At 43.8% G+C, this 26,593-nt stretch overlaps 2 protein-coding genes and 2 non-coding genes across 5 annotated transcripts in view; 1 reads left to right on the forward strand and 3 right to left on the reverse strand.

The window, feature by feature from the left end:
- The window catches only part of MPP1 (MAGUK p55 scaffold protein 1), a 29,705-nt gene extending 24,048 nt beyond the window's left edge, over window positions 1–5,657 (forward strand). The window contains exons 9-12 of one of the 2 annotated variants that reach the window (XM_045817367.1): window positions 683–763; window positions 2,451–2,653; window positions 2,906–2,980; window positions 4,981–5,657. In XM_045817367.1, coding sequence (XP_045673323.1) covers window positions 683–763; window positions 2,451–2,653; window positions 2,906–2,980; window positions 4,981–5,157 — 536 coding nt within the window. In that variant the 3' untranslated portion in view covers window positions 5,158–5,657. The remainder of the gene's footprint in view (window positions 1–682; window positions 764–2,450; window positions 2,654–2,905; window positions 2,981–4,980) is intronic. The other variant, XM_045817368.1, reaches the window with a different exon arrangement.
- A 1,238-nt stretch (window positions 5,658–6,895) lies between these two features.
- On the reverse strand, window positions 6,896–19,722 carry DKC1 (dyskerin pseudouridine synthase 1). Its single transcript, XM_045817366.1, has 15 exons — window positions 19,611–19,722; window positions 18,767–18,834; window positions 18,247–18,333; window positions 16,723–16,814; window positions 16,328–16,512; window positions 15,637–15,701; window positions 15,122–15,248; window positions 14,759–14,889; window positions 14,079–14,222; window positions 11,341–11,461; window positions 10,761–10,879; window positions 10,012–10,115; window positions 9,416–9,467; window positions 8,170–8,310; window positions 6,896–7,738 (listed from the first exon to the last, which is right to left on the reverse strand). The coding sequence occupies exons 1-15, from the start codon at window positions 19,624–19,626 to the stop codon at window positions 7,673–7,675; spliced, it is 1,518 nt and encodes a 505-aa protein (XP_045673322.1). The 5' UTR covers window positions 19,627–19,722; the 3' UTR covers window positions 6,896–7,672.
- On the reverse strand, window positions 9,545–9,672 carry LOC123804963. The gene has a single exon (XR_006783260.1). It is a non-coding gene; the product is annotated as a small nucleolar RNA SNORA56 (small nucleolar RNA).
- LOC123804962 lies at window positions 14,414–14,547 on the reverse strand. The gene has a single exon (XR_006783259.1). It is a non-coding gene; the product is annotated as a small nucleolar RNA SNORA36 family (small nucleolar RNA).
- Window positions 19,723–26,593: the final 6,871 nt, after the last annotated feature.

Below are 26,593 nucleotides of genomic sequence, written 5' to 3' on the forward strand. Positions count from 1 at the left end.
TGCTGGCCAGTCCTAAACTGGGTCTGGCTTTGTTCATCTGGATGGCTGTAGGGGTGTTCTAGTCCTGTGCTTTTTGTAAAGTACGCATGTCAGAGTGCTTTGTTAGCAACGTCAGTGGCCCTGGAAACTATTTGGAGCTCTTTGGTCATCCACATGAGCCCCAGCCTTGAAATGAAATGAGTCCTTGCTCCAATCCCAGGTATGTGGGCCTTGGCTCACCTCCCTGTCTTTAGAATTAAAATATCAATTGCTTAGATCTGTATTAAGGTTCTGCTGAAGTTTCCAATAAAAATTCTAGCTTACATTCAGCACCATTCATTTTGGAAAGCTCAGTAAAGCAAAGATTGTTAGAAAATGGAAACCATCATGTGTTAGCTTGTTCCTCTGTGGAAATAACAGTTACGTTCTAAGTCCTGACTTTTAGCCGTTAGAAGAGTCTCCCTCCCCAGCTGGGACACAAGGGCCTGAAGCCCCTAATCCCCCTGTGGTTAAAGGCATGCTTGCACCTGCCCCCAGCCCAGATGCTGTGCCAACTCACTTTCTCAGCTGTTGGCGATTTCAGGCTTTGAGAGATGAAAACCCATATTCTGTTCCTACTCCTACCCCTTTTTCTTTGGGGAAAGAAATGGAAAACTTCATTAAAATCATAGCAAACTGGATTCTTTCTTCTCTTCCTCTGAAGGAGCCGGTGGGGTGGGTCGCAGCCACATTAAGAATGCCCTGCTCAGCCAGTACCCCGAGAAGTTTGAGTACCCTGCCCCGTGTAAGTAATTCAGGGGGGTGGGTGTCTCAGAGGGCAAGCGAGAGCACCATTCTCCATCTGTGATACTGTAGTAGTCCTTCTTTGGTGATTTTATTTTAAATATTTGATTATAAAAACAAAACACAATTTAGGAAAGATACAAATTTGTACCCATCATCACTCCAACTAAGAGCATAACTGTGTTTTCTTATTCTCTTCTGTGTTGTTCATGTACATAACAGAAGCAGTAGTAAACAATTTTATCCTGCTTTAAAAAATTAAGTAATGTGTGCTCTAGCTGATGTAGTTCAACAGATTGAGTGTGGGCCTGCAAACCAAAGGGTCACCAGTTTGATTCCCAGTCAGGGCACATGCCTGGGTTGCAGGCCAGGTCCCCAGCGGAGGGACCATAAAAGGCAACCACTCATTGATGTTTCTCCATCTCTCCCTCTTTTTCTTTTTCTCTTTCTCTCTCCCTTCCCTTCTCTCTAAAAATGAATAAATAAAATATTTTTAATATTTAAAAAGTAAAAAACTAGGTAATATGTTATTAAAACTTAAAACTTTTTCTCTTTAGTTTACATTAGAAACATTTTCTCATGTGCGTTAATCACTTTGAGAACTTTCTTCTAGTCCACTGAGTGGCTATACTGTAATTTCCTTAGCTACCCCACTTTTATTTGATGTCTGGGCTCTCTGATTTTCATGAAATGTCTCCTAAATCAAAGCAGTGCTCAGGTGAGGCACAATCTCTGCAGCAGTCCCAGATAGGGGGAATCTGGCCAGTGGTCAAGTGGGAAGTTAGATACTTTACATTCCCGGAAGCGAATCTGCATAGCATGGGTGTGTATATTCCCAGGAGGAGATTCTGTTTCTCGCAGTAGAAAAGAGGATTCTGAACCTGATATTAGTATTTTTTTATCCCTTGCTTCTCCGTTTTGCCTTTAGGGACATTGTGACATCCTGGGGCAGAAAGCAAATGGACCTGGGTTGAGAACTGAGTGAGGAAGTTGAGAAGTAGAAACAGCCAGTATAGGCTCATCGTTTAATAACTTTCAATGAAAGGGAGCTAGAGAAAGAGGGTGATAGGTCAAAATAACTTCAGATCAAAGAAGAGGTGTTGTTTTATAAGCTGGAAAGGGGATGATGATAAGGATGGAAAGCAGGGGAGGTCCCTTGGGGAGGGCTGGGGAGGATTGTGTTTCAAGTTACAATATCTGGAGCACATTTACTTAGAGCACAATTTATATGAGCAATACTAGATGTTGTGACTTAAGAACATTCTAACAGTTAACAGTATAAGTTTAAATAAAACCAAAGTATTCTTCTTTCCAAGTTATGAAAACTTTAAATATACTTCCAAGAAATCCTGACCATAGCCTATAGATCTGTTTTTAAAATATCTCCACATGTCATTTCTCCATTTTCAAACTTCAATATTCCTGGAGTTGGTGGTTTGAGACATGGGACTTAATGTTAGGGAAAATAATGATAGGAATGTTTTACACTGGGCTTTGCCTCTTAAAGTTTAAATTTGTTCTGGGTGGGTGGGGGATTTCCTGATATGTATCATCTCCTATTGTCAGCCCTTAAGGATTCCATGAGAGAAAACCCTCTCTCTGCACCAAAGGCAGCTAGGGTTTCAGCAGACACCATGGTCTGTGGCGAGGACCCTGAGTTTGTCAGGGGTTTGGGTTCTTGTGCGCAGATACAACACGGCTGCCCAAGAAGAATGAAGAAGATGGGAAGGAGTACCACTTCATCTCCACAGAAGAGATGACAAGGAGCATCTCTGCTAATGAGTTCTTGGAGTTTGGCAGCTACCAGGGCAACATGTTTGGCACCAAATTTGAAACAGTGCACCAGATTCATAAGCAGGACAAGATTGCCATCCTGGACATCGAGCCCCAGGTGGGTAGGCATGGAAAGGCAGGAGTGGATGGGGAGGGGGTGCTGAAGAGCAAAGCTCATGGAAATCTTTGGGGAGCTCAGATTTGCTTCATGTACTTTCAGTGGGGTCATACAGAAGAAAAACAGTAGTACTGGAAATGATGGAAAGAGTGCTGGGGTCAGTGAAGCCCAGAGATGCTTACTAGCAAGAATGCATCATGACAGCTAACTTTTTAAAAAAATATTTTCTTCCTTTCTCTTCCTCTTTTCTAGACTCTAAAGATTGTTCGGACAGCAGAACTTTCACCTTTCATTGTGTTTATTGCACCTACTGACCAGGGTACTCAGGTAGGAAGCGGGGGATTGTGCAGGGTGGGTAGGGGTTCATTCTCTAGGCATGTCCAAACTGGGACATCAGTCCAGATCATTGCCCAGAGCACTGGCTGGAGCTCAGTTTCAGCTTGTGACCAAATCCCCTATGAGTTTGCTGATTACCTCTATCATTCCCGCAAGGCAAAGAAGCCCAAGGACATATATATTATGTCTTAGCAGACACTTATTAAACCACTAGCTTGACAATGGCCATGCTAGGTAATAGGGACACAATCAGTGTTCCAGACATGCCCAGGGTCCAGTGGCAGAGATGGACAGTTGGGTAAATCTTGACACTTCGGTATAATGTGGGCTCAAGTGGGGTAAGCAGTGGGGACTGTGAAGGAGACTGAACCCACCCTGTGTTGTGGGGTGGATGTGGGGATCATGGGAGAGGAGAAAGGAGGCCAGGGTTATAGTGAAAGGTCTCCCCTGCTCCCCACTCCACAGTTCTTACCTGCCACACACACACTTTGCTGCACCCTGCTTTTTCACTGAACACAATGGTCTTTGTGAATCCGTGCGTGGAGAGCTTCTTCAGTCTTAGTGCCCGCATGGTCTCCCATTGCGTGTATGCAGCATTGTTTTGTGTCACTATTCCCTTAGAGCCATTTGGGTTGTTTTAAAACTTGGACTATTATAAATAACATGGCAGCCAATGGCCCTGTACAAATGGCATTTCACAGGTGTGCAAATCTATCTGAGGAAAAATTCCAGACAGGATTGCTGGGTCCAAGCATGCATGCTTTGGGAATTGGGAATTCAGACAGAGATGATTTACTTCAGAGTGCTTGCTTCCCTGTGCCAGGATCATATTTTCCAAATTTTCACTTTTGTCCAGCCTAATACAGAGAAATATGAGTCTCACTGTATTTTTATCTTTTTAAAAAAGATTTTATTTAGTTATTTTTAGAGATAGGGGAAGGGGAAAGAAAGAGGAGAGAGACATTGATGTGCAAGAGAAACATCAATTGGTTGCCTCTCACACACTCACACACCCACCCCAACCGGGCACCTGACCACAACACAGCCATGTGCCCTGACCGGGAACCAAACTGGTAACCTTAGTTTGCAGGCCAGCACTCAACCCATAGAGCCACACCAGCCACGGCTGTACTTTTATCTTGTACTCTAGGCAGTTGAGTATTTTGTCAGACTCTTTTTTTTTAAGATTTTATTTATTTATTTTTAGAGAGAGGGGAAGGGAGAAAGAGGGAAAGAAATATCAATGTGTGGTTGCCTCTCACATGCCCCCTACTGGGGACCTGGCTGACAACCCAGGCATGTTCCCTGACCAGGAATCGAACTGGTGGCCCTTCAATTCACAGGGCAGCATTCAATCCAGTGAGCCACACCAGCCAGGGCTTTTTTGTCAGACTCTTACTGGCTATTTGTATTACCTTTTCTGTTAATACCTGGTCATGTTCTTAGCTTATTGTTCTGCTGATTATTGGCCTTTTTGTTATTGATTTCTAGGAACTCTGTATTAATTATCACTTTGTGATATCAGTCACAATTTTTTTTAACAATTTGGCATCTTTTGGTGTTTTTTGCTACAGAAACACTTTTACTTTTATGGAATTAAATTATCAGTCTTTTCACGGCCACTTGTTTTGGGGTTCTAGAAAGAGACCTGGGGTTGTCAGTCACACATAACCTTGTCCTGGGATTGCAGCTCTGAGAGCTGCTGAGAGGGCTCTCCATGCTCAAAGGCAAGAACTGGGAGATGGCTGCTGGTCTTCCAGAGTGCTCTGATTAGTTCGAGGGTTACTTTGAGATCCTCTGAGAATTGTTGATTGCCTCCCCATGCCCTTCCCCATTAACATTCTAAAGCAGGGTCTTCAGGCCTTGTCTCTAAGCAGCTGACTGGGAGCCAGGCAATGGTCCTAACAGTCAACAACTACTTAAAAGCCATCCCCAGCCTCTCAGGCTGGGCATGCTGCAGCCTTTCATCAGTGGCTCTCTCTTCTTTGCAGACGGAAGCCCTGCAGCAGCTGCAGAAGGATTCGGACGCCATCCGTAGCCAGTACGCTCACTACTTTGACCTCTCATTGGTCAATAATGGCGTTGATGAAACCCTTAAGAAATTGCAAGAAGCCTTTGACCTGGCGTGCAGTTCTCCACAGTGGGTGCCTGTCTCCTGGGTTTACTAAGCTTGCAGAATGCAGCAGGGAGGAACTACTGTATGCCCTCCCCAGTATTTGGAACTCTATTCCCCTTGCTTTAAGACAAACAGGGGCCCTCCAGCTAATTTGTGTCAGCTTCCAGCTCTATGCAACTATCCTAATTAAGCAGTGGGTGTTGGTCTTGTTCAAGGTGCTGAACGGTCTGGGCTCTGGTTTTCCTGATACATGGGGCCCCGTTGATCAGAATTTTGAAAGGAGCTCTGGAAATTGGGGTCCAGAAGCACTATCCAAATGCAAATACTAATCAAAAATGGCGTATACAAGGAGGAAAAGCACTGGGCCCCATCTCTCTACGGCCTACACTCCTTCACCTTGAATCACACTGGGCACTCCACTTGTCTTTACTTTGAAAACTTTTTTACTGCAACTTTCTAAAATGGCAAAATCAAACAGCTGTGCAATAGAATGATGTCTGCTCTAGGAAAACCCTTAAAAGCAATAAAAATGTTACTGTGTTAAAATGCTAATGACCTTGTGTTTGGGTTTCCACCCACACAAGCCTATGGAAAGAGAAATGTCACCAGCTTTAAGTTCATGGAGCATGGCATTCAACAGCACATGCCTCCCTCAAGCCTTTAACAATCTTAAGGGTCTGGTGGTCTGAGTAACCCAACCTCTTGTGCATGTGACCACATGCTGGGCAGGGTCCAATTAGGTGCATTATGACATGTGTGCATGTACACATGCAACGTGTTAAACACACTCTGAGGGCAATTTTGCTCCATGGGGAAATAAGCCAACATCTTTGCTTCCACTTGCACTGGCCTTGGTTATGACATGCCTAGCAAATCTTGCCATTTTCCCTGCCAGTCATTGTAGCGTTCTCTTTATTCACAAGACACGCTTTTTAGAGTGGCCGCATGACTGGCTGCAGAGATTAAACTGTCAAGAAAATGAGCCGCTGCTAGGATTACAGAAAAACAAAAACTCACAAACCTCAACCCCCAGTCCTGAGCCTGAGCCTATTGTCCACCTAGGATTATCCTGGAACCCAGCAAAGGGCAGGCATTTATTGTAGCTTCCTGCTAGTGCTTGGAGGTTTACATGCTGGTCACACTAAGAGTGTCAGGGCAGGGGGGTGGGGGCAGAGGCTTAGTGGTGGATCCTGAGCACTGGGGTGCACATACCAGCAAAGGCCTCTCCTCCCTGTATCTGGAGACTACCCACTCCTGCCCCAGCTGCTCCTCACATTCTCTTAGGTTTCGGTAACAGATTGGAAGCAATCCTAGACCTCACCAAAGCCTTTAGATTCCTTAACATCCATCCACCACCACTACCCCCCACTTTTGTCACTCAAGTGGGCCATCAGCACAAAGCTTCAGTGGGCTCCTGTCACCGAGTTTGAGCCCCAGGTAGCTTTCATGCTTCCTTCAAGCTTTTTCAGGGCATATCCGCACACACTCACCCCAACACCTGACAGACCCATCCCATAATAGTTATACCTTTCTCCTTTTCTTTGAGATTGCCGAATTTGTGATGATTCCTTTGTTACCTAGTTAACATCTTCAAGAGATTCCAGAGTATTTGATCCAATGCCCAATCAGCCCCAAGGTGCAGGTTGCAAGACAGACCCAGAAAGAAAATTAACCAAAGGAAAAGCATCACATTTCAAATACAGCAAAGTCTCTAGATTTTTTAATCCAATTGTTATTTTTTGTTCTACTAGTTTGAGATCACCGACAATCAGAAAACCCAACAGGAATACTTAATGTAATAAGTCAACTTTAATTAAAGTAAAAATTACAACCTTCTTCCAGCAACAAATGATTGCATCCTTTGAAAGAAGGTAAAAACAAGAGAATACATTTTGGATTCTGCCACGTACACAAGTAGGCAGATGGATTTAGGTACATGAGCCTGTACACAACGAGCTTGAGTAAGTACACCAAGTACTAGGCCAGAGGGATTGGAAATAGCCTTTCAGATGAAAGGACTGTGAGTCCTTGCCAGACCTTTATCTGGGAGATCCATGGAGTCAGAAAGGTGGCTGACACCGGAACAGACCACTGTCCTTACAGTGCAATGGGGATTTACCACTCCGAGTAAACATGGGTGTTACATTCTTTTACTTTTTCCGGACCATTTCACTCTACAATTTTTACAAACTTTTTAAACAGAGGGGTACTGGCGAGTGGCAGAAGCAAGTGAGTAAATGACAATGCTGTTAAAACAGCCATTAGAAACCAGCTACATGTGGTTACTGGGGAGTACGGGGTCTGAGGGCAAGGCTTCCCAGCTCTCCCAAGCAGAGAAGTGGGTGGCATCAAATCTGCCTCCTGCACCCATGTCCTTAAAACAGGACAAGATGGGATGACCACACCAGGTATTGTCACTGAGGTCTCAGAGAGCAGCTAAAATCTGCCTTAGCTCTCCACTGTTTCTGGGACCTATGTTCCATTCCCTCAAGAACAAAAGGAACTGTTTTCTTAATAAGGCTTTAATCTCTCCTCCCAGGTGAGCACAGTGCTTAAAGTGATCTCCACTAATCAGAAACTACTTCTGCTTTTATTTTCTTCTTCTTCTTCTTCTTTTTGGTGGTATCACTGTCCTGGGAGAAAAAAAAAGAAAGACCACAGAATCTGTTAACAGAACCATTTCCACTCTCCCAAAATGAATTCAGGGAAGTCACACGCAGTCAAGCCTTCTAGGATCTCTAAGGATATGTGGGGATAAATCATTTTTTGCACATAACACAAAGTCCTAAGCTTTTCAGTGGTGCCCCAGTGATCCACTTTTACAAACGGGCAGATTCCCAAGCTATGGCCTCCCCACCTACCATCAACAGAATTCTAACTATGAGCAGTTACTACAAAATGCCAGGGCCTATCTCCGCACATCTGCTGTGGTAGCAGGGGACAAGGGCACTCCACTAACATGGGGCAGCTCCTGGAGTAACCAAGTTGGCACCCGTTGGGCAATTCCTCCCTGCGCCCACAAGGACTAAGTGGGCCAAGGTATCTTTAACATCTTTATACACACCCCGTCTCCTGGCTCTCCCACACTCTCCAGAGCAGCTTTGGCCTTCTTATCCTTCTTCTTCTTTTTTTCCTTTTCCTTCTTAATCACTTGTGGAGATGCTGGTGAAGTCTCATCACTTTCACTCTCTCGCTTCCTCTTTTGCTAAAGTAGAGACATTTCATCAAAGGTTAACATCTTAGGCAAAAACGGATAGAAAGGTTAAGTCAAAAGGTGCAGAGCTACCAGAAAAAATCCTGACTCGGTACAATAGGAAGTTTTCTAATTATGAACACCAATGGGTCTTTAAATTTACCAAGGATTCAAAAACAGTCTCGTCCACAAAGAGCAGGAAGCCATGGGCACGGCAGGAGTAGCAAAATGGAGCTGAGGGAATGAATGGCCCTGAGCAAGCTGGGGTTTTTTTGGAGGCCAACCTCACTAGTATAAAAAGTAGAACTAGGCCCTGGCTGGTGTGGCTCAGCGGACTGCCAGCCTGCAAACTAGAAGGCTGCTGGTTTGATCCCAGTCTGGGCACATGCCTGGGCTGCGGGCCAGGTCCCCAGTAGGGGAATGCATGAGAGACAACCACACAATTGATGTTTCTCTCCTTTTCTCCTCTCCCCCTTCCCCCTCTCTAAAAATAAGTAATATTTTTAAAAAAGTTGAACTACATGTCCCCTAGGGGTGCTCCCACCAGTCCTCAAAGGTAGCAGCAAGGCAGGAAGAGCTCTTCCAGAGAGCTTGCTTCAGGTCACTCAGTGCCATACGTTATTTCTATGCTGTCAGTAGTCCCCAACCCTGGGAAACCAAGCTGCCGCTGCACGCTTCCCTTCAACTTTTGAAGCACTAAACTGGTGCCTTCTGGAGACTTGTGCCAGCCTCAGGTGGCACTGCTGCTCCTGCTCAGCCCCAAGTGTCACAGCCTCTGATTTCGACACACCTGTGCCATCACCTGACCCAGGGTGGGGGCCACAGTAAAATATAACCCCACACTGTTCCGGCGGTGTTGCCTAAGCTGAGGTGGATGAGGCCAGTGTAATTCCTGAGCCCATACTTCTCCCAGAAGACTCGTGAAAGTGAATGTCACCTACAGAACCCAAACACCCTGAGGCATAACACGTCATCTCTCTGCACCATGCACCCACGGGGGTGGGAGGCCCTGCCCTACTGAGCCAGGTTATATGGCTGGACTGCACAGTCACCAAAACAAGCCAAACAGAACCATCTCCCAAAGTGTATTCCGAACCCATCACAGGATGCCACTTACCACCTTTGGGATCTGCACTGTTTCGGCACCCACCTCAGTCTTCACGACATCACTGAAAGGAGAGGCAGTAATGTTAGATGCACTGAACAGCTTTCCAAGCAGGGACTGCCTTCACCAGCAGCCAATCAGTAATATCTGGCAAGTCTAAGCCACCATCAAAATGCTGACGCTGGACAGAAGAACTTACCACTTACTGTTGCAGACTGACTCCCTCTAGAGTCCCACAAGCCAGACTAGAAAGGGATAACTGTCTGCTGCAGAGGACCAAGCAATTGACCCAAGCAGTCGAGGTGAAGCAACCTGCTGCCATCATACAGCCCTCAAGGCTTTGCAAAAGGTCTCATGGGTTCCTCTGCTCCCACATCTAGCAAATCCCCCCCCTACTCCACAACCAAACCTGCTCCTCACCTGGGCCCCATGACCGCCTATCTTCATTTGCAGTTGATGTACTCATCCGAGTGGCCAGCATGCTGTGCTTATCCCTCCAAGTTCAATACCCTCCTACCTTCATCTGTAGCTGAGGCACACTATATCCAGGCAAGTATGCCATCTCTGCCTGCCCTGGATGTCTAATAAACTAAAAGCCCTGCCCTCACCTGTAGTCAACATACTCCTGAATCCAGGTGGCCGGTGTACTGTCTGTGGGCTTGCCATGCTTGTCCAGAAGGCCCTGCTTGATCATCAGCTTCTTCTGACTTGCCTGGTGGACATCAAGGTTTCAACGTCAGAAATGTGCCAACACATACAGCAGGTATTGTGACTGCATGCACATGGCTCAGGTCACACTTCTTCCTTGTGTACTCCTTATAGCCCTCTACAGACCACTCGAAATTCACCCTCTCTCCAACAGGAGCAAACAAGGGACTTGTTAAAGCTTACTGTCTTGGTGAGAGCCCTTGCAGTGCCCTTCTGTGGCACAGGGACTTCATATGTACTGGCGCGCCTGCCCTGCACCTTCCCTCCCCTCTTCACCTCGTTGACATCTAATGCCACACCTTTCACACCAGCATGGCTCAAGTGAAGGCCCCTTACCCAGATCCCCTCAACAGGTCAAGCCCTTCCACTGTTACTGTGCAGGTGCCACACACCTCTGCATTCCTTGATAAGACCTCAACTGGGCTAAAATCCACTATTCCATGATGCAGTTTGAGTGATGCCCATGTGCTTCCTCCCATTAGATGGAAATCTCTAAGGTCTGAGACAAGCCAGTTTCCACTCACCATCGACTCCCCCAGAGCTCAGCACAAGGCAAGGCTGTGGCTCAGAGGTTATACCAAGAGCTTCCCAAGTATTCAGCAACACTAAACAAAATAACCTGGCAGGAGACACACCCCGTTTCGCTTACCTTTGGACCTAACCCCCACTTCCGAGGGTAAGTGTCTCTTTCCATGATCACTCTCTTGATCTTGGCCACTATCCCATGGTCACAGGTGGAGATCACTGCTGTGGTCATTAATGCGATAGCTGCAGGTGTTGTGGAGAGATATCGGAATCACTTAAAGAGGAAAGCCTTGATAACTGGTAAGCCCAAATGCCACTGGTTCATATAGCTTTTTCAAACTCTAAGCTCTACTGCCTTAATCAAAGCTTCACTGAAGTGATACTGTACATAGGGATGTACAGACAAGAAGTGGACTAAGGGTTCTTCATTGATAACCATGGACATTTATTCCCATTCTTAATGATTTCCTCTTTCCTCACTGGAGAACCAGCTGCTGAGACATGGCCTCCAGCAACAGCCACAGGGACAGGGGTAAAACCCACTTATCTCCTCCCCCACATGTGCCTGTCTGACATGGCCTTTTGCTGCGGCCACCCCTACAGACCCCTGATAATACAGTGAGATCAAACCAAGACCAGGTACCTGCTCTTTGTGAACCTGGCCATGATGGTGCAGAAGAAATGAGGACAACGTCCCCTCTTACCTATGCAGATTGCTTCCCCTTTGGTGGTGATGACCACGATCTCCTGATTAACTTCAATGCCATCCTCATATCGGAGAAGACCCGGAAGCATGATCTTCGCCCCATAGCAGATTGCATTCACCTACAAGGATGGTACCATCTGTGAGAGCCCCAGCCACTGCCCTCCACCCCACACAACAAATTCAGACATGGGGGGCGGGGCCTGTGAGCACCACCGCACCTTGATACAAGGCCAACACCATCAAGAGCCACTGGCGGCAATCAGCATGTGAAGGAACTCCGAATGATAGCAACCATTCACCACACACCGGGCAGTTTATGCATGCTGACTCAGAAATGTTAAGTAGGACTTTAAATAGCTATGCCTTCTATGCCTGTGGAAGTTTAGGATGCTTTCATTTTAAATCTAAACCCAGCCTTAGTCTCCCTGAATTGCTCTTCTCTACTACTTATCATTAAGGGAAAAAACACCTTGACAGAACTAGATCTATTAGATCTATTGGGACATTTAGGTAGTAACATAATCCCAAAGTAACTCACAAGAGCAAGATTACCAAGGCCAACTGCACACAGGTTTTGGCATAACTTATAGGCCAGCAGGTACAAGGCCACCTCTCCCTGAGTTCAATGGCATTCAATGCATCCATCTGCCTTGTCTCATCTTGTCTTTACTCACCCTAGGTCTCTTTTGCTGACCACATTCCACCTGCCCCTTAAATTTTCCCAGGAGCTACCAGTTTGACCCTAGCAAAAGGGTGTATCACATTTATGTTATTCTGTTTTATGTGGTTAAGTATTGTCAATCATTATAGTGGCATGTTTTAGTATACCTCATTAATTTGTTTATTATGAATTATAACATAAAAGATACATCAAATAGCCCTGGCTGGTGTGGCTCAGTGACTTGAGTGACAGCATGCTAACCAAAGGGTTGGAGGGACAGGTCCCAAGTTGGGAGCATGAGAGAGGCAACCAATAGCTGTATCTATCTCTCGCACATCAATGTTTCTCTCTTCCTTTCTCTCTGCCCCTTACCCCTCTCTAAAAATACAAACTTTTACAATCTTTTTTAAATAATCTATACAATCTTTTTAAAAAATCTATATAATAAGATAATACAACAATCTATATAACAAGATCAATACAATCTTTTTTAAAAATCTATATAACAAGATAAGAATATGTATGATAAACCTCAAATTATTATATGTAGAATTTACATCCTTTGAAGTTAGAGAATTTTTTATTGCCACATAACATTGAAAGCTTGATTATGCAGTTGGTCACAATCTTAATTTCCAAAGGGCCATTCTCTCATGATACCATTAGGAATAAAAAGGGTGTTTATAACATTCTGGACTCCTTGAAAAGAAACTTATCCTTAAATCATTACTAAAGAAGAGACCCAAGCTGACAGTACGCTCAATGTTATTTAGTAAATATACTAAGAAAAAAAGGCTCAAAAGGCTCAGTGATGCTTAGGTTTTATAGACTCAAACAAGTATTTAAACATGACAAGATTTTATGAAATTCCCAAAAGGGAAAATACCTTATATCTTTGAAACTCTCCAGTCTCAACTTTTTATCCTCATCAAAACAAGTTTTTCTAGCAGTCATTTAAATAAAATCAGTTTATTAGACACATGGAGAACTACCAGGCTATGAGGCCAAATTCCATCTACTACTGATAGTCTATTTCTTGAACAAAGTTACTTTGGGAAAACTCTCAGGTAATTGCTTAATTTGTCTTTATAGAATTAGGCCTAGCATTAAACTTTTACTTTAATTCAGTACATTTAGTTTTCTTTTTAAAAAGATTTTATTTAGCCCTGGCTGGTGTAGCTCAGAGGATTGAGCATAGGCCTTCAGACCAAAGTGTCACCGGTTCAACTCCCAGTCGGGGCACGTGCCTGGGTTGCAGGCCAGGTCCCCAGTAGTGGGGCGCGAGAGGCAACCACACTGATGTTTCTCTCCCTCTCTTTCTCCTTCCCTTCCCTTCTCTCTAAAAATAAATACATAAAATCTTAAAAAAAAAGATTTTATTTATTTGTAGAGAGGGAAAGGGAGGGAGTAAGAGAGGAAGAGAAGCATCAATGTGTGAGGGAAACATGGACTGATCACCTCTCGCACGCCCCCAACTGGGGACCTGGCCCACAACCCAGACATGTGCCCCGACCAAGAATCAAACTGGCAACTTTTTGGTTTGCAGGACAATACCCAACCCACCACACCACACCACATAAGGGCTAAATTAGTATATTTGGTTTTGATTCGACCAATCAAAAATGCTTCATTGACAAAAAAAGAAAAAGACCCCAGTGTCCCACCTACAAAACCAGAAAAAAAAAAGGGCAAAATAAGAGACAAATACTAACAACTCAGAAAGCCCACAGAAAGTTAAGTTCACGGCCCTGACTGGCGTAGTTCAGTGGATTGAGCGCAGGCTGGGAACCAAAGTGTCCCAGGTTCGATTCCCAGTCAGGGCACATGCCTGGGATGCAGGCCATGACCCCCAGCAGCCACACATTGATGTTTCTCTCTCTCTGTCTCTCCCTCCCTTCCCTCGAAAGAGGAAAAGAAAAGAAAAGAAAAGAAAAGAAAAGAAAAGGAAAGGAAAGAAAAGAAAGTTAAGTTCACAACATCATGTTTCCCCTTTTTAAATAGAAAGTTTTCAGAACACTGACTGTATCTCATCTATGAAGACACATTTTGTCCAAATATGGACACCCAGAACTTACTGCACTGTCTTTCATAACCAGCCGCTTATGAGATGTCAACAGCTTTTCCAAAGGGTAAACAACTCGCCGCAGATAACTCTCATCCTTGTGGTTATCATACAGCCACTGGGCATCAAGCACGTCGTGCATTGTCACCATGTGGTCCTGAGAAGCAGCCATGTAGAAAAATTATTCATTGTCATCACATCTCAAATAGCCAAACGGACACCACACTGCCAAAAACTGAAATGAATTTAGCCTCGTCTGCTAATCCAAGCTCATTAGTCTTCAATTTCTTTAGAATCACTTCTCTTTTGGACATCTTTAACCTGATATATTTAAATCTGAACAAGCAGTTTTGTAGGCTGTGAGGTAAATGAATAGATTAATGCTTTCTATCCAACCGTCTCCCCTAGCCTGTATTTCAATGTCCCAAAGTTTAATTAACAGAACAGGGAAGATGCCCTGAACTGAACTCAACACTTTGGATATTGTCTTTCCCAGGACATGAAGCAGGTGGAGTCCCACCAAGAGCTAGAATATACAGGGTGGGGCAAAAGTAGGTTTATAGGTGTTTGTATGGAAAATACAATAATAATATAAGAATAAACTCTGCTTCTCATACTCACATCTGCACACCTACTCTGGCCTGGCCTGTACTATGTACCAGCCCCAGAACTGCCAGCCCCACGGTGGCGTACCTTTTCGCTCATGACTCCAGAACGAACCCTCCGAAGTTCCTGCATCTGACCACCAACTCCCAGTAACAAACCAAGGTGCACACACAGTGTCCGAATGTAGGTGCCGGCCTCACAACTCACCCAAAAGATTCCTAAGATACATACAAAAGTAGCACATATTCTCCAAAGTAAATATATCACCAGTTGAGAACCCAGAGTTATTCTCTATCTGAGCCAGAAAGACTAGAAACAATACACACAGGCCATGGCTGCACCATATACTAAGGGCATCTATACTTTTAACAACAGAGTATAATTTTCAAGAATCCATTCCTCCCCACATATGGTCTGTTAATTCAGTTCCTCACAGGCCTAACAGCTTACCTAATCTTCTTTCAGGATCATACTCAATCATTTTGCTCTCATAGATGGTCCGCACTCGGAGTTGCCTCTTTACTGCAGCAATAAGAGGGGGTCGCTGGAATAAGGCACCCGTCAGAGTTTCTAGGGCCTGAGACCAAGCACAAAGCAAAATAAAGACTCTCATTGCATGGACTCTCAAATAAGATCAAAGAGCATATTTTAGGAGTTTGAGGACACAATCAAAACATACAAGATTTCTTTCAATCATTGAAGATCTAAAAGACCCTTTCAATTTTTGCTTCTTTCTTTCAACTACACAGGGATGGCTCAGTACTGGATCAGAACTCTCCTCACAAGGGATATGACCAGAAGTACCCTTGCCATCTGTAGTCACCTGTCCAAGCTGGCTAAGGCAGCCCACTGGGAAGGGCACAGGAGAGTCCAGCCAGGAAAGCTGACCTGTTTCCAGATGCCTAGGGGCTCAGAGATTGTTTCCAGGTCACCAAAAGATTCCCTCCCTGTAATTACAGACTTACCCTGGCAAGTTGGGTTCCCCCTTCAATAGCATTGTGCAGCCGGACAATTCCCACATACTCTTTGCCTGAAAAATGACAAAAGAGTAGTCAGATGTGGCTACTGAGTTTTCTGTATTCTGTATATACTCCTATCAATTCCATTTTGTGCAGCAGAAAATATAGTCAATTTGACCTTCTGTTCCTGTAAAATTTTGCAGCAAGACAGATTTCATGGTGCAGATGTGGGAAAGGAATGACAACACTTTCTCTCATGGGGACTTCAATTTCCAATGTGCTGACAAGGGCAGTTGGAGTACCCAGTGTAGAGCCTGCCTGGAAAGAAGTCTTTCAAGGTCAAGTACAATCTTCCCAGATGAAAATGTGAGAGGGCAATTTAGGCAGAAGCAGCAGCATAAAGTTAGAGGACCCTGGAGTGACAAGCTGAAAAGCTGCACTTCGACACAGGTCTGCCTCAGGGCTAGGAACAGATGTAGTTGGCTCAACGTGCACAAGCCTAGTAACCTAGCACTCCAAGAAAAGGCAGATGCAGAGCACAAAAGGCACATAGAAAGTAAAACTGTCTCTGCTTAGGATTTTTTTTTTTTTTTTACTGATGAACGAAATTTCAAGAGCCAAAAGGTAGAAGGGAAAGGAAATACAGAAAGCCATCCAATCTCAAATTACCCACCTCTTCCTTCCCTCTTCCACATACCTGCACTCTGTTGTGATTTTACCAAGCGAGTGGCTCGTTCTATGCAGACGATTAAACAGCCAGTCACCTTGGGATCCAGGGTACCACTGTGTCCTGTCTTCTCCACTCGCAGTATTCGTCGGATCCAGGCCACCACCTCATGGGACGAGGGGTTGGAGGGCTTGTCAAGATTAATGAAACCTGTCCTAGAATGGGAAAGAAATTACTGGGCATCAGTTCTGGTCCCCTAATAAAAACAAAATCTGAAGAGTAAAAAAGACTTCGCCATAGGTACAAGTTATATGATATTTAGGATAATGCCACCCTAAGATGCCACTACCACTCAGTAACTGATGTAAAAAGGGTCGTTTTTAAAGAACAGAAGTTTGAACAGTGCTTGCTCTGAACACACTTACCTGATATAATCCCCAATCTCTCTCTTCAGAGGATTTGAACCACAAGGAAGAGGTGTATAATGTGTTGTCCTTATATTTAGCTTATCAAAATTCTAAAAAGCAATGATACAACACAAAATAAAGTTAAGAAGCTATTAATATATGTAAAACAAGAAACCACCACCACTGTGATATGGTTACTGTTCAAATTCGCAGACCTGGGTCTTGCTCCTGTATGTTCATTATCTGCTGCGACAGACTGTTAAGCCTCCTTACATACTAGGAAAATTACTCATGAGTAATAAGACCAATTTTGTCACTCCTCTAGAAAGACTTCTTGAGGTACTACAGAACAGACTGGGCTTCACCATGCAGGTTTATGAACAAAGCATGAAGTAGCTTTGATTTTGTCAGGGACAAGAGATAGTCAAATCAAGGAGGACTGGCAGCAATATTTCTCAAACATGACTAGTTTGTTCTTACTCTAGATACTCCTATTTCTGCTTTCTCATGTCTGCTCCTTTTCACTCTCCTTTCTCAGGCTCAATCACTGGTCTGAAAGAGCTCCTCTCAATTAGAGCCCATCTTTCACATCACCCAGTTTAGTTTCATTATGGCATTTATCATAAATACCAATTATTTTAACTATGTCCCACCCCTAGATTTTAAGTACCATGAGAGTAGGGACATTGCCTACCAGGTTCACTAGTGTATTCCCAGGGCCTACAATAAAAAAGCAGATGCTATTTAAATGACAGACATAGGCCTGGCTGGTGTAGCTCAGTGGATTGAGTGCAGGCTGTGAGCACAGGCTTCAAACCAAAAGGTTGCCAGTTCAATTCCAGGTCGGTCAGGGCACATGCCTAGGTCGAGGGTGAGGTCCCCAGTGGGGGACACACAAGAAGCAACCACACATTGATGTTTCCCTCCCTCAGTTTATCCTTCCCTTCCCCTCTCTCTAAAAGTAAATTAATAAAATAAAACCCAACACAATAGTCAACAATTTCTAGAGGACATGTTACATGCCAGGCACTGTGGCTAAACACATTACATGAATTACCTCCTGCAGCCCAAAGCTTGCCTTCCTAAGATATTATGAGCAAACAGCTAACAGCCTCTAAGAGTTTAGAGGTTAAATGACTGGCTGAAGGTCACACACCACCTGACCCAATCTGGCTTTAAAGCCCATGCTTCTGAAGCACTAAAGTGGTCAGTGCCACTCCAAGTGTGGCCCACAAACTGCTTCAAGTCTGTAAAGCGAAGTAAAGAAACCAAGAACTAATTGTTTATAAGCTTTGAGGAGTTTGATGTCATTTTGACATTTTAGCTGTATTCTACAACAGTGTTGGGTACATTGGAAATGGAGGGGGGAAAAAAACAACAAAACCTGGTCCTTCACCTCAGACACCTTGAGGAACACTACACTCTATCACCTAGCATTTCATAAGGGAAGGATGCTAGCATTAAGCACTCTTAATGAACTACTTAACACTTAAAAATAAAAGCCAGACACTGACCTGATGATGCACAATCTTAACCACATACCTTTAGCAACAGGGGCCACTGAGATGTGTCCAACTGAGCCACTTTGGATTCAGGTTTGATAAGAAATTCTCCAGCATGTTGAATTTCCTTCCACAGGACAGAAACACACCCTATTAGACTTCCCACCTGATTTGGAACAATTCCATTACTACCACAGAACCTTATACCCTTTCAATAGAAAACAAGCTAGTATATGCCTCTTCACTGGAACAAAAAATGACCTAAAATCTCAGATGGGTAAGTGAAGTGCCCCCCAAGAAGGGTACAGCTATTTAAAGAGACAGAGGACAGTGGGTCTGCAGGTGGAATAAAAAAAATTTTCAGGGAAAACAGCTGGTGTGGCCAACACCACCTAGGAAACTACATGTGATAGGAGACATTTAGATTGGCTGGGACTGTGTACAATGACTGCCCAATTCCAGCCTATTACTTCAAAGCTTTTAAAAGTAGTTTTCTCTAACTTGTTATCTAAGTGATCTTTATTTTTAGTCAAAACAAAGGAAAACATATTCCTACTCACTGCAACATCTTCTTCTGGTAATGTCTTGGGCTCTTTTTTCTTTTTATGCTTCTTTGGCACAGTAAATACTAGAAAAACAAACATGAGATTTGTTTTGTTTTGTTTTGTTTTTTCTGAAAATAAACGCAACGAAGTTTAAAAGAGAGAAGGAAACCAGGGTAGGTGGAAAATGGATGTTTGGTCTACAATTACTGAGGAAAACGATGTGTGATGCCAAATGTGGGGTGCATAAATCCGTAAGAAACGAGAACCAGTCGCACGTGTCGGCTTCCTTTAGGTTCACCACGTGGCGGTGGCTGGGCTTCACACACTTCTGCGTTCGGCCCACACGCCGGAAAGTTCCATTAAGGGACCACTTGACTGTCCCCGAGTGTATGTGACCTCTAGAACTTCCTTTAGTGTAGAAGGTACGTCCACGCCCCAGCCCGAGCCCCTCAACCTCTTTTCTTCCCCAATCATCCTGTCCTCCCCTCACTCCCCGGCGCTGACTGTGGCGTCTAGGCTGCAGGCAGCACAGGTACCGCTAGGTCTCCTGCCACCGCAGAATCAATGGCATGGCAGCCGCCTTTCAAGCCCTAAAAAGGCTGTGCTGTCAGTGGCAGACCCGGGCCTTGTGGTATCAGCTCATCGCGAGGGCCTCCCGCGATTTTGCCATCACTCATGGAGCCAAAGCCAAGAGGTAAGGCTGGCAAGAGGCCTTGCAGCCAGCGAGCCAGCCCGGTGGCTGAAGCTAACGGACAGCTCGGGCTCCGACGCTGTACCCTGCTCCCTTATCTCTGAGGCAGTGGAGTTGGCCCCAGTAGGGGAAACTCGGCCAAACAAATTGTGAAAGAACGACTCTTACCTTCAACATCCGCCATATTTCCCCGTAGAGCGTGCGAGCCGCGTGGGCAACCGCCAAAAGAGAGATTAACACTCCCACCGCTCTCAGGCCCTGCCACTAGAACCCGCCCACTTGTGCGCGTCCCCGTGCGTGTCGCACCACGGGGTGGAGTCAATATGAAAGAGCCTGGCCTGCGCGCGGGACAACTGAGCAATCTCATTGGCTGGTTTCTCCCAAGTGGTGGTGCGCCTGCGCCTGCGCCTGCGTTTTGGGCCTCGCCCCGCCCACAGGAACTCCGGCTGGGAGAGCGGCGCAGCCAGGCACGCTGCAGCTTGTGGGCGTGGCCTGGGCCGCTGTTCGTTTACCTTCACTGGTTTTAACCCGAGTTTGAGCACCTGAACACCTGGCTGAGTACTCTGTTGACTGTAGCTTATTGCTTCTTCTCGCCGATCATTTAAGATTGGTATCGGATCAGTCCCGATTAAAAAGTGAAGACGTTAAGGCACAGAGAGATCGAAAGCCCTTTGCTGCTTGTAATTCCTATCCAGCTAGAGTCTCTGGCCAGAGTGCGAGCCACTTGTGAACTTTGAAATTTTCTAACAGCCACATAGAAGAAAAAAGTAAAAAGATAAAGTTAAAATTGTTTTTAATAACGAATTTTACTTAACCCAGCTATTCAAAATGTCTCGACATGTAAGCTATACACCATATTATAAATGGGACAATTTACATTAATTTTTGCATCAAGTCTTTCAAGGATGTGTTTTACACTTAAAATGCGTCTATTTGAACTCCATAGATGGGTCCATGTCAAGTGCAATAGTCACAAGTCACTAGTGTCGAATTGGGCAGCCAGGAAGCAGTCCCTGGTTCAGGGCCTTTTCCCTTCTGTTTTTGGTGCTCTTCTTGCTCTTCTATCTCTCAAACGAGTTCTTAATCTAGCCCCTGTGGACTTGATTGATCTCCAGTTATTTCTTTATTGCAATTGTAAGTGGAATCTTTTGCCATTATCTTTCCTAATGAGTTGCTGCTGACAAATGAGAACAGTCACTGATTTTCTTTCCAAGCCTTCTCTGCCAACCAAAGAATAGAAAATTTTCACTTTTATTTTACTGTGGCTTAAAAAAATTGGTTTTTCCTCACATAACTTAATCTATCAAGAACTTATTTTGGTGTATGCCAAGGTAATGACCTAAATTGACTTTTTATAGCTAACCAAAGCTCCCAGTATCAACCAGTTCATGAGTAGTTCATTATTTCCCCCCTTATTTTATATTATTTCATTGGCACCCATTTGGCTGGATAAGTCTGAGGTATTCATTAATGGTTCTCCTATGGGCTTCATCTTTGTCCAATACTCATCTGATCTGTTAGGAAAGCCTATCAGCTTTGCTTTCAAAGGAGGTGCAAAATCTGATGGTATTTTACCACCTTCACTGCTGTCACTGTAGTGCATGCCATCATTATGGCTCTCCTAGGTTTTTTCAGTGACCTCCTGTGGTTCCCCCTTCTACTTTTCCCAAATAGTGTCTTCTCAACACAGCAGCTGGAAAGAGCCATTTAAACTGTAAGTAAGGCTATGTCCCTCCTCTGCTCAAAGCCTTTAATGGTTTCCTTTCTGTAACAGGGTGAAGAGTGGCCCCCCCAAAAGATATGTGCTAACTCCTGGACTCTGTTATTGTGACCTTATTTGGAGAAAGGGTCTTTGTAGATATAATTAAGTATCTCAAAATGAAATCATCCTGGATTGCCCAAGTGGGCCCCAAATCCAACAACAAATGTCTTAAAAGAGAAGGGAAAAGAAATACAGATAGAAGAGAAGACCATGTGAAGATAGAGGCAGAGATTGGAGTGATTTCAGTCTTCCAGGTTCTGTAACTGTGAGAGAATAAATTTCTGTTATTTAAAGCCACCCAGTTTGGGGTTACTTGTTGTGGTATCCCCAGGGAACTAATATACCATCTCACTAAGAGTAAAAGCCACACTTCCTCTTGGTTATCCAGGACTACTCCAGGCACGTTCTTCCCTCTTCCTTAAGTGTACCTTGTTTACTTAATATTAGCCTTATGAAGCCAGGAAATGTTTGTCTATTTTGTTCACTGCTACATACCCAGTTCCTAGAAAATATTCAGTAAATATTTGTTGAATGCATCCGTCTTTTGAGCCCCAAAACCCCATGGACCTTCCCTTACCATCCAAAGCAGCTCCTCCTCCCCTTCTGATGAAATTGATCCTGCCTTTCTTGGAGATCTTTGTACTGAAATCATCTGGTCAGTTACTGAGCAAAGGGATGCCAGTTCTCCTTGTTCCCTACTCCCTGCATCCCTCACTGTCTCCAACCCTAACCCTTGGGGAGGTGGGAATGTTGGAATGGAGTTGTCATGTGCATCCCCCTGGCACACCCTTTAACTACATACCCAGAGAGAGCTCAAAGGACATTCCTTTTACCAAAAACACTTAGGCATACTTCGGTCAAAGTTCTGAAAAACTAGTCTGGGAAAAGAGGCAGGAAATGTTGTCATGGAAACAGATTTGCACTCGCAGTGGGAATTAAGGGGTCCTGCAGCAGCAGAGGCCAAGTAGTGGCATCATGATAGGCAGCAGCCTGCTATCTGAAACCAGAATGGTTTCTCCCCATGGATCTTTCATCGGAGGAAACTGATCACAGTATCCTGTTAATAGGCCACGTGTAGTGGACCATGATCTGTATTACTCCAACCACCAACAACAGAAACTCTATGTTGAATGGCAGCTTGCCATTCAATTCACTGGCTCAAAACCCTCAAGTAAAGGTGAGGCCAGGTACATTTAACATTACAATGTATACTGTATTTTAAACCTTCTTCCTATTTTCCCCTGGGGACATAGAATGCCACTGTGTTCCACTGGTCAGAAATGGAGTCTTAGTCCTTGCCCCATTCACTATGGAACCCCCTGTGGTTCTTTCCCCAATCCCTGATTGCTTAATTGGAATAAACACAATTGGCAGATGGAAACATTCCCACAGGGGCTTCCTGACTCAAGGACTGAGGACAATTATAAACAGAAAGGTCAAAAGGAAGCCCCCCCAGCACTGTCCCTTCAATCCTCTGGCACATTATCATAATTAAGTCCCTAGGGACTGGCTTGATCACTTCATTGTCTCCCAAGACCTCATGCTGGTCCACCACATTAATGACATCCTGCTGAGGCATAGGAAGTAGCAAATATTTCACCACAGGATGAGAGATAAACCCCAGGAAAATTCAGGGGCCCAAAACTTCTGTGAAGTTTCTGGGCATCAGGGGGCTGGGGCCTATTGATATGCTTTCTCGAAAGAGAGAAATGACTTGCTGTACCTCAACCATACTGCCACTAAGAAAGAAGCACAATGCCTGGTGGGCCTCTTTCTCAAGGTGACATTCCCCATTAGGATGCTATACAGAGCTTTTTCCATACCTTGATGAGAGAGTTGCAGCTGAAGCCTCTGAAATTTGGGATAAAAAGTAAAGACACAGGTGCGCATGCACACACACACACACACACATACACACACACACACACCAATTTGCTGGTAGGAAAAGTTTCTGACTTGCTTTAGTCCCTAATTAAAAAGGAATGACTATGTGATACAAGTTATCTCAAGACCTGAGCTGCACGTCATGAACTGGGCCTTGTTTGACCAACCAAGCCATAAAATCAAGAATGAGCAGCAGCACTCCACTGTCATGTACAGTGGTGCAGCTTCTGGGGAAAACAATCTGGCAGCTCCTCGGACAGTTAAGCAGAGTTGCCATATGATCAGCAATTCCACCCCTAGGTGTATATACCCAAAAGATTTGGAAACAGAGACTCAAACATGATTCCAGGGACTCGTGCTGCATGATTCACAGTAGCCAAAAGGTAGAAGCAACCCAAGTGTCCATCTACAGTTGAATGGAGAAACTAAATGTGGCCTGTCCATGCAGTGAAATATTTTTAGGCCATAAAAAGGAATGAAGTACTGGTACATGCTCCAGCATGGAGGAAACTCAAAAACATGCTAAGTCAAATAAGTCAAGCACACAGGGGCAAATATTGGGGTAAGCAAAAGTAGATTTGCAGTTGTGAGTATGCAAAACACAGAGTTTATTTTTGTATTATTATTTATGCTTATATTATATATTTTTCTCCTACAATGTAAAACTACTTTTGCCCACTCCTGTATTGTATGATTCCATGCATTTGAAATAGCCAGAATAGTCATCCTAGCACAGGCAACAGGCATGTGAGTGAGGAAGCTTCCAGAATATTATAGCATCCAGCCATCCAGTCACCCTCAACCACCTAGTCATTTCAGCTGAATCTCCAGACATTATGGAGCAGAGAGAAAATATTCTCACTGTGTCCTATCTGAAATCTTCAACACAGGACAACCTGAGTATGTGCTGACCAGGAATCAAACCCATGACCTTTTGGTTTGCAGGACGATGCCCTTACCAACTGAGCCAGGGCCGAGCATCATTTCTGTTGATTGTATGGTTGAAGCAGTCACAAACCTACCCAGGTTAAAAGGGAGATGGGCCCTGGCTGGTGTGGCTCAGCGGATATAGTGCCAACCTGAGAACCAAAGGGTCGCTGGTTCGATTCCCAGTCAGGACACATGCCTGGGTTGCAGGCCAGGTCCCCAGTAGGGAATGTGGGAGCAACCACACACTGATGTTTCTCTCCTTCTATCGCTCCCTTCCCCTCTTAAAAAAAAAACAGGGGCGGGAGATGGTATCGACCCCACCTCTCTCTCTTTTTTTTTTTAAGATTTATTTATTTATTTTTAGAGAGGGAAGGGAGGGAGAAAGCGAGAGAGAGAGAGAAACATCAATGTGCGGTTGCTGGGGGCTGTGGCCTGCAACCCAGGCATGTGCCCTGGCTGGGAATCGAACCTACAATACTTTGGTTCATAGCCCGCACTCAATCCACTGAGCTACACCAGCCAGGGCGATCGACCCCACCTCTCAATGAGAGGAGTGTCAAAGAATTTTGGAACCCTGGTTTAAAACTGCTACATTTATCAATATCTAAGTGACTGCTGTGCCAGCCAAACTGATGAATTAAATGGGGATGTGATAGAAATTTCCTTCTCTGCATTTTTCAAGTCCTTGATAATGGAACTAATTTTTGACGTTGTCCCCTAAGTATGCAATGTTTCTTTCAACTTACACTTTGACTGGAAAGTGGAGCTCCAGGGGTTTCCACTTGGACTTTTCTGCCATGATTTCCTCATCCCATGGGTCAGGAAATCAATGTTGGGGGGCGGGTTCTGCTGATTTTTTTAATTGTAGCCATTCTGCTCTGTATATAGTGGCATCTTACAATGCTTTTAATATCCATTGCTTATTTGCTAATAATATTGAACAATTTTGCATATTCTTATTTGCCATCTTTATATTCTCTTCACTGAAATGTCTGTTCATATCTTTACTCTATTTTGTAATTAGATTATTAGTGATATTTAATTGTTGAATTTTAAGAGCTCTTCATATATTCTTGATATGAGTCTTTTTGCAGATATGTGGTTTTCAAACATTTTCTCCCAGTCTTTTTATACTTATTACAAGGTATTTTGTAGAGCAAAAGTTTTAATTTTAATAAAGCACAGTTTATCATTTTTTTTCTTTTATGGCTTGTGCTTTTGGTGTCATGTCTAAGAACTCATGACCAGGCCCTAGGTTTCAAATATTCTCTCTTATGTTGTCTTCTAAAAGTTTTTTTTAATTTTATTTATTTGTTTTTAAAGAGAGGATAAAGGAGGGAGAAAGAGAGGGAGAGAAAATGGGTGCAAACAACAAGCTTCGATCAGTTGCCTCTCATAGACACCCCTACCAGGGAACAGAACTTATGACCCACACATGTGCCCTGACTAGGAATCCAACCACTGACTTTTACCTTTACAGAATGATGCCCAACCAACTAAGCCACACTGGCCAGGGCTAAAAGTTTTATAGTTTTATATATTAGATATAAATATGATCCATTTGTCATTAATTTTTATGTAAGGTATGAGGTTTGGGTTAAAATTGCTTTTTATTTTTGTTTTGTTTTGTTTTGTTTTGCCTGTGCATGTCCAATTGCTCCGGCACCATTTGTTGAAAAGACTGTCTTTCACCCATGGAATTAATTTAGTGCCTTTTTCCAAGACCAGTTTTAGCTAATTTATCTGAGTTTATTTCTGGGTCCTCTATTTTATTCCACCACCTATGTGTCTATTCCTCTAACAATATCACAAGTCTTGGTGACTGTACCTATATAATAAGCCTTAACATTGTGTAAAGAGCTTTGTGTGTTGACCTTGAATCTTCATTAGTTATGGGAGTGTTTCTGTAGATTCCTTGGAATTTTCTATGTAGACAATTACCTCTGTAAATTGAGACAGTTTTATTTCTTGCTCCCCAATCTGTGTGCCTTTTGTTTCTTTTTTGTTGTTGTTTTCTTCTTTTTTGGATTTATTCCAGTGACTAGAACTCCCAATACTATGTTGAACTAGAGTAGTGAGAGTGGATATCCTTGTCTGTTCCTAATTTTAGGAGGAACGTGTCCAGTTTTTCACCATTAAGTATGATGTTTAGTCATATGTCTTCTGTAGACGTTCATTAACAACTTGAGGACATTCTCCCTCTATTCCTAGTTTTATTAGAGTTGTTGTCATGAATTGGTGTGGGGTTTTGTCAAATGCTCGTCCTACATCAATTGATATAATTGTGGGACTTTCCTTCTTTTGCTTGTTCATGTGGTGGATTGCATTGATTGGTTTTCATATATTAAATGAGTGTTGCAGCTCTAGGATAAACCTTACCTTGTCATGGTGTATAAAATGTTATATATTTGTAAATTCTACTTGCTACCATCTTGTTAAGAATTTCAAATCTACATTCATTAGGCATATTGGTCTGAAGTTTTTTTTAAATTATTTTTACTGTAGTTCTCTGGTTTTGGCATCAGAGTTATACTGTCCTCATAGACTGAGTTGAGAAGTGTTTGATTTGGACTTG

The sequence above is a fragment of the Phyllostomus hastatus genome, unplaced genomic scaffold, assembly GCF_019186645.2.
Source record: "Phyllostomus hastatus isolate PE091 unplaced genomic scaffold, TTU_PhHast_1.1 phas_scaffold_255, whole genome shotgun sequence".
NCBI lineage: Eukaryota > Metazoa > Chordata > Mammalia > Chiroptera > Phyllostomidae > Phyllostomus > Phyllostomus hastatus.

Excerpts from the sequence above, each read along its gene's own strand:
- DKC1 (XM_045817366.1), bottom strand. Across the intron at positions 16,815-18,246 it reads AGTGGCCCCTGTTGCTAAAG|AATTTTGATAAGCTAAATAT; the intron begins GTATGTGGTTAA and ends ATTGCTTTTTAG. Across the intron at positions 9,468-10,011 it reads CAGGAGTATGTTGACTACAG|TGATGTCGTGAAGACTGAGG; the intron begins GTGAGGGCAGGG and ends CTCTCCTTTCAG.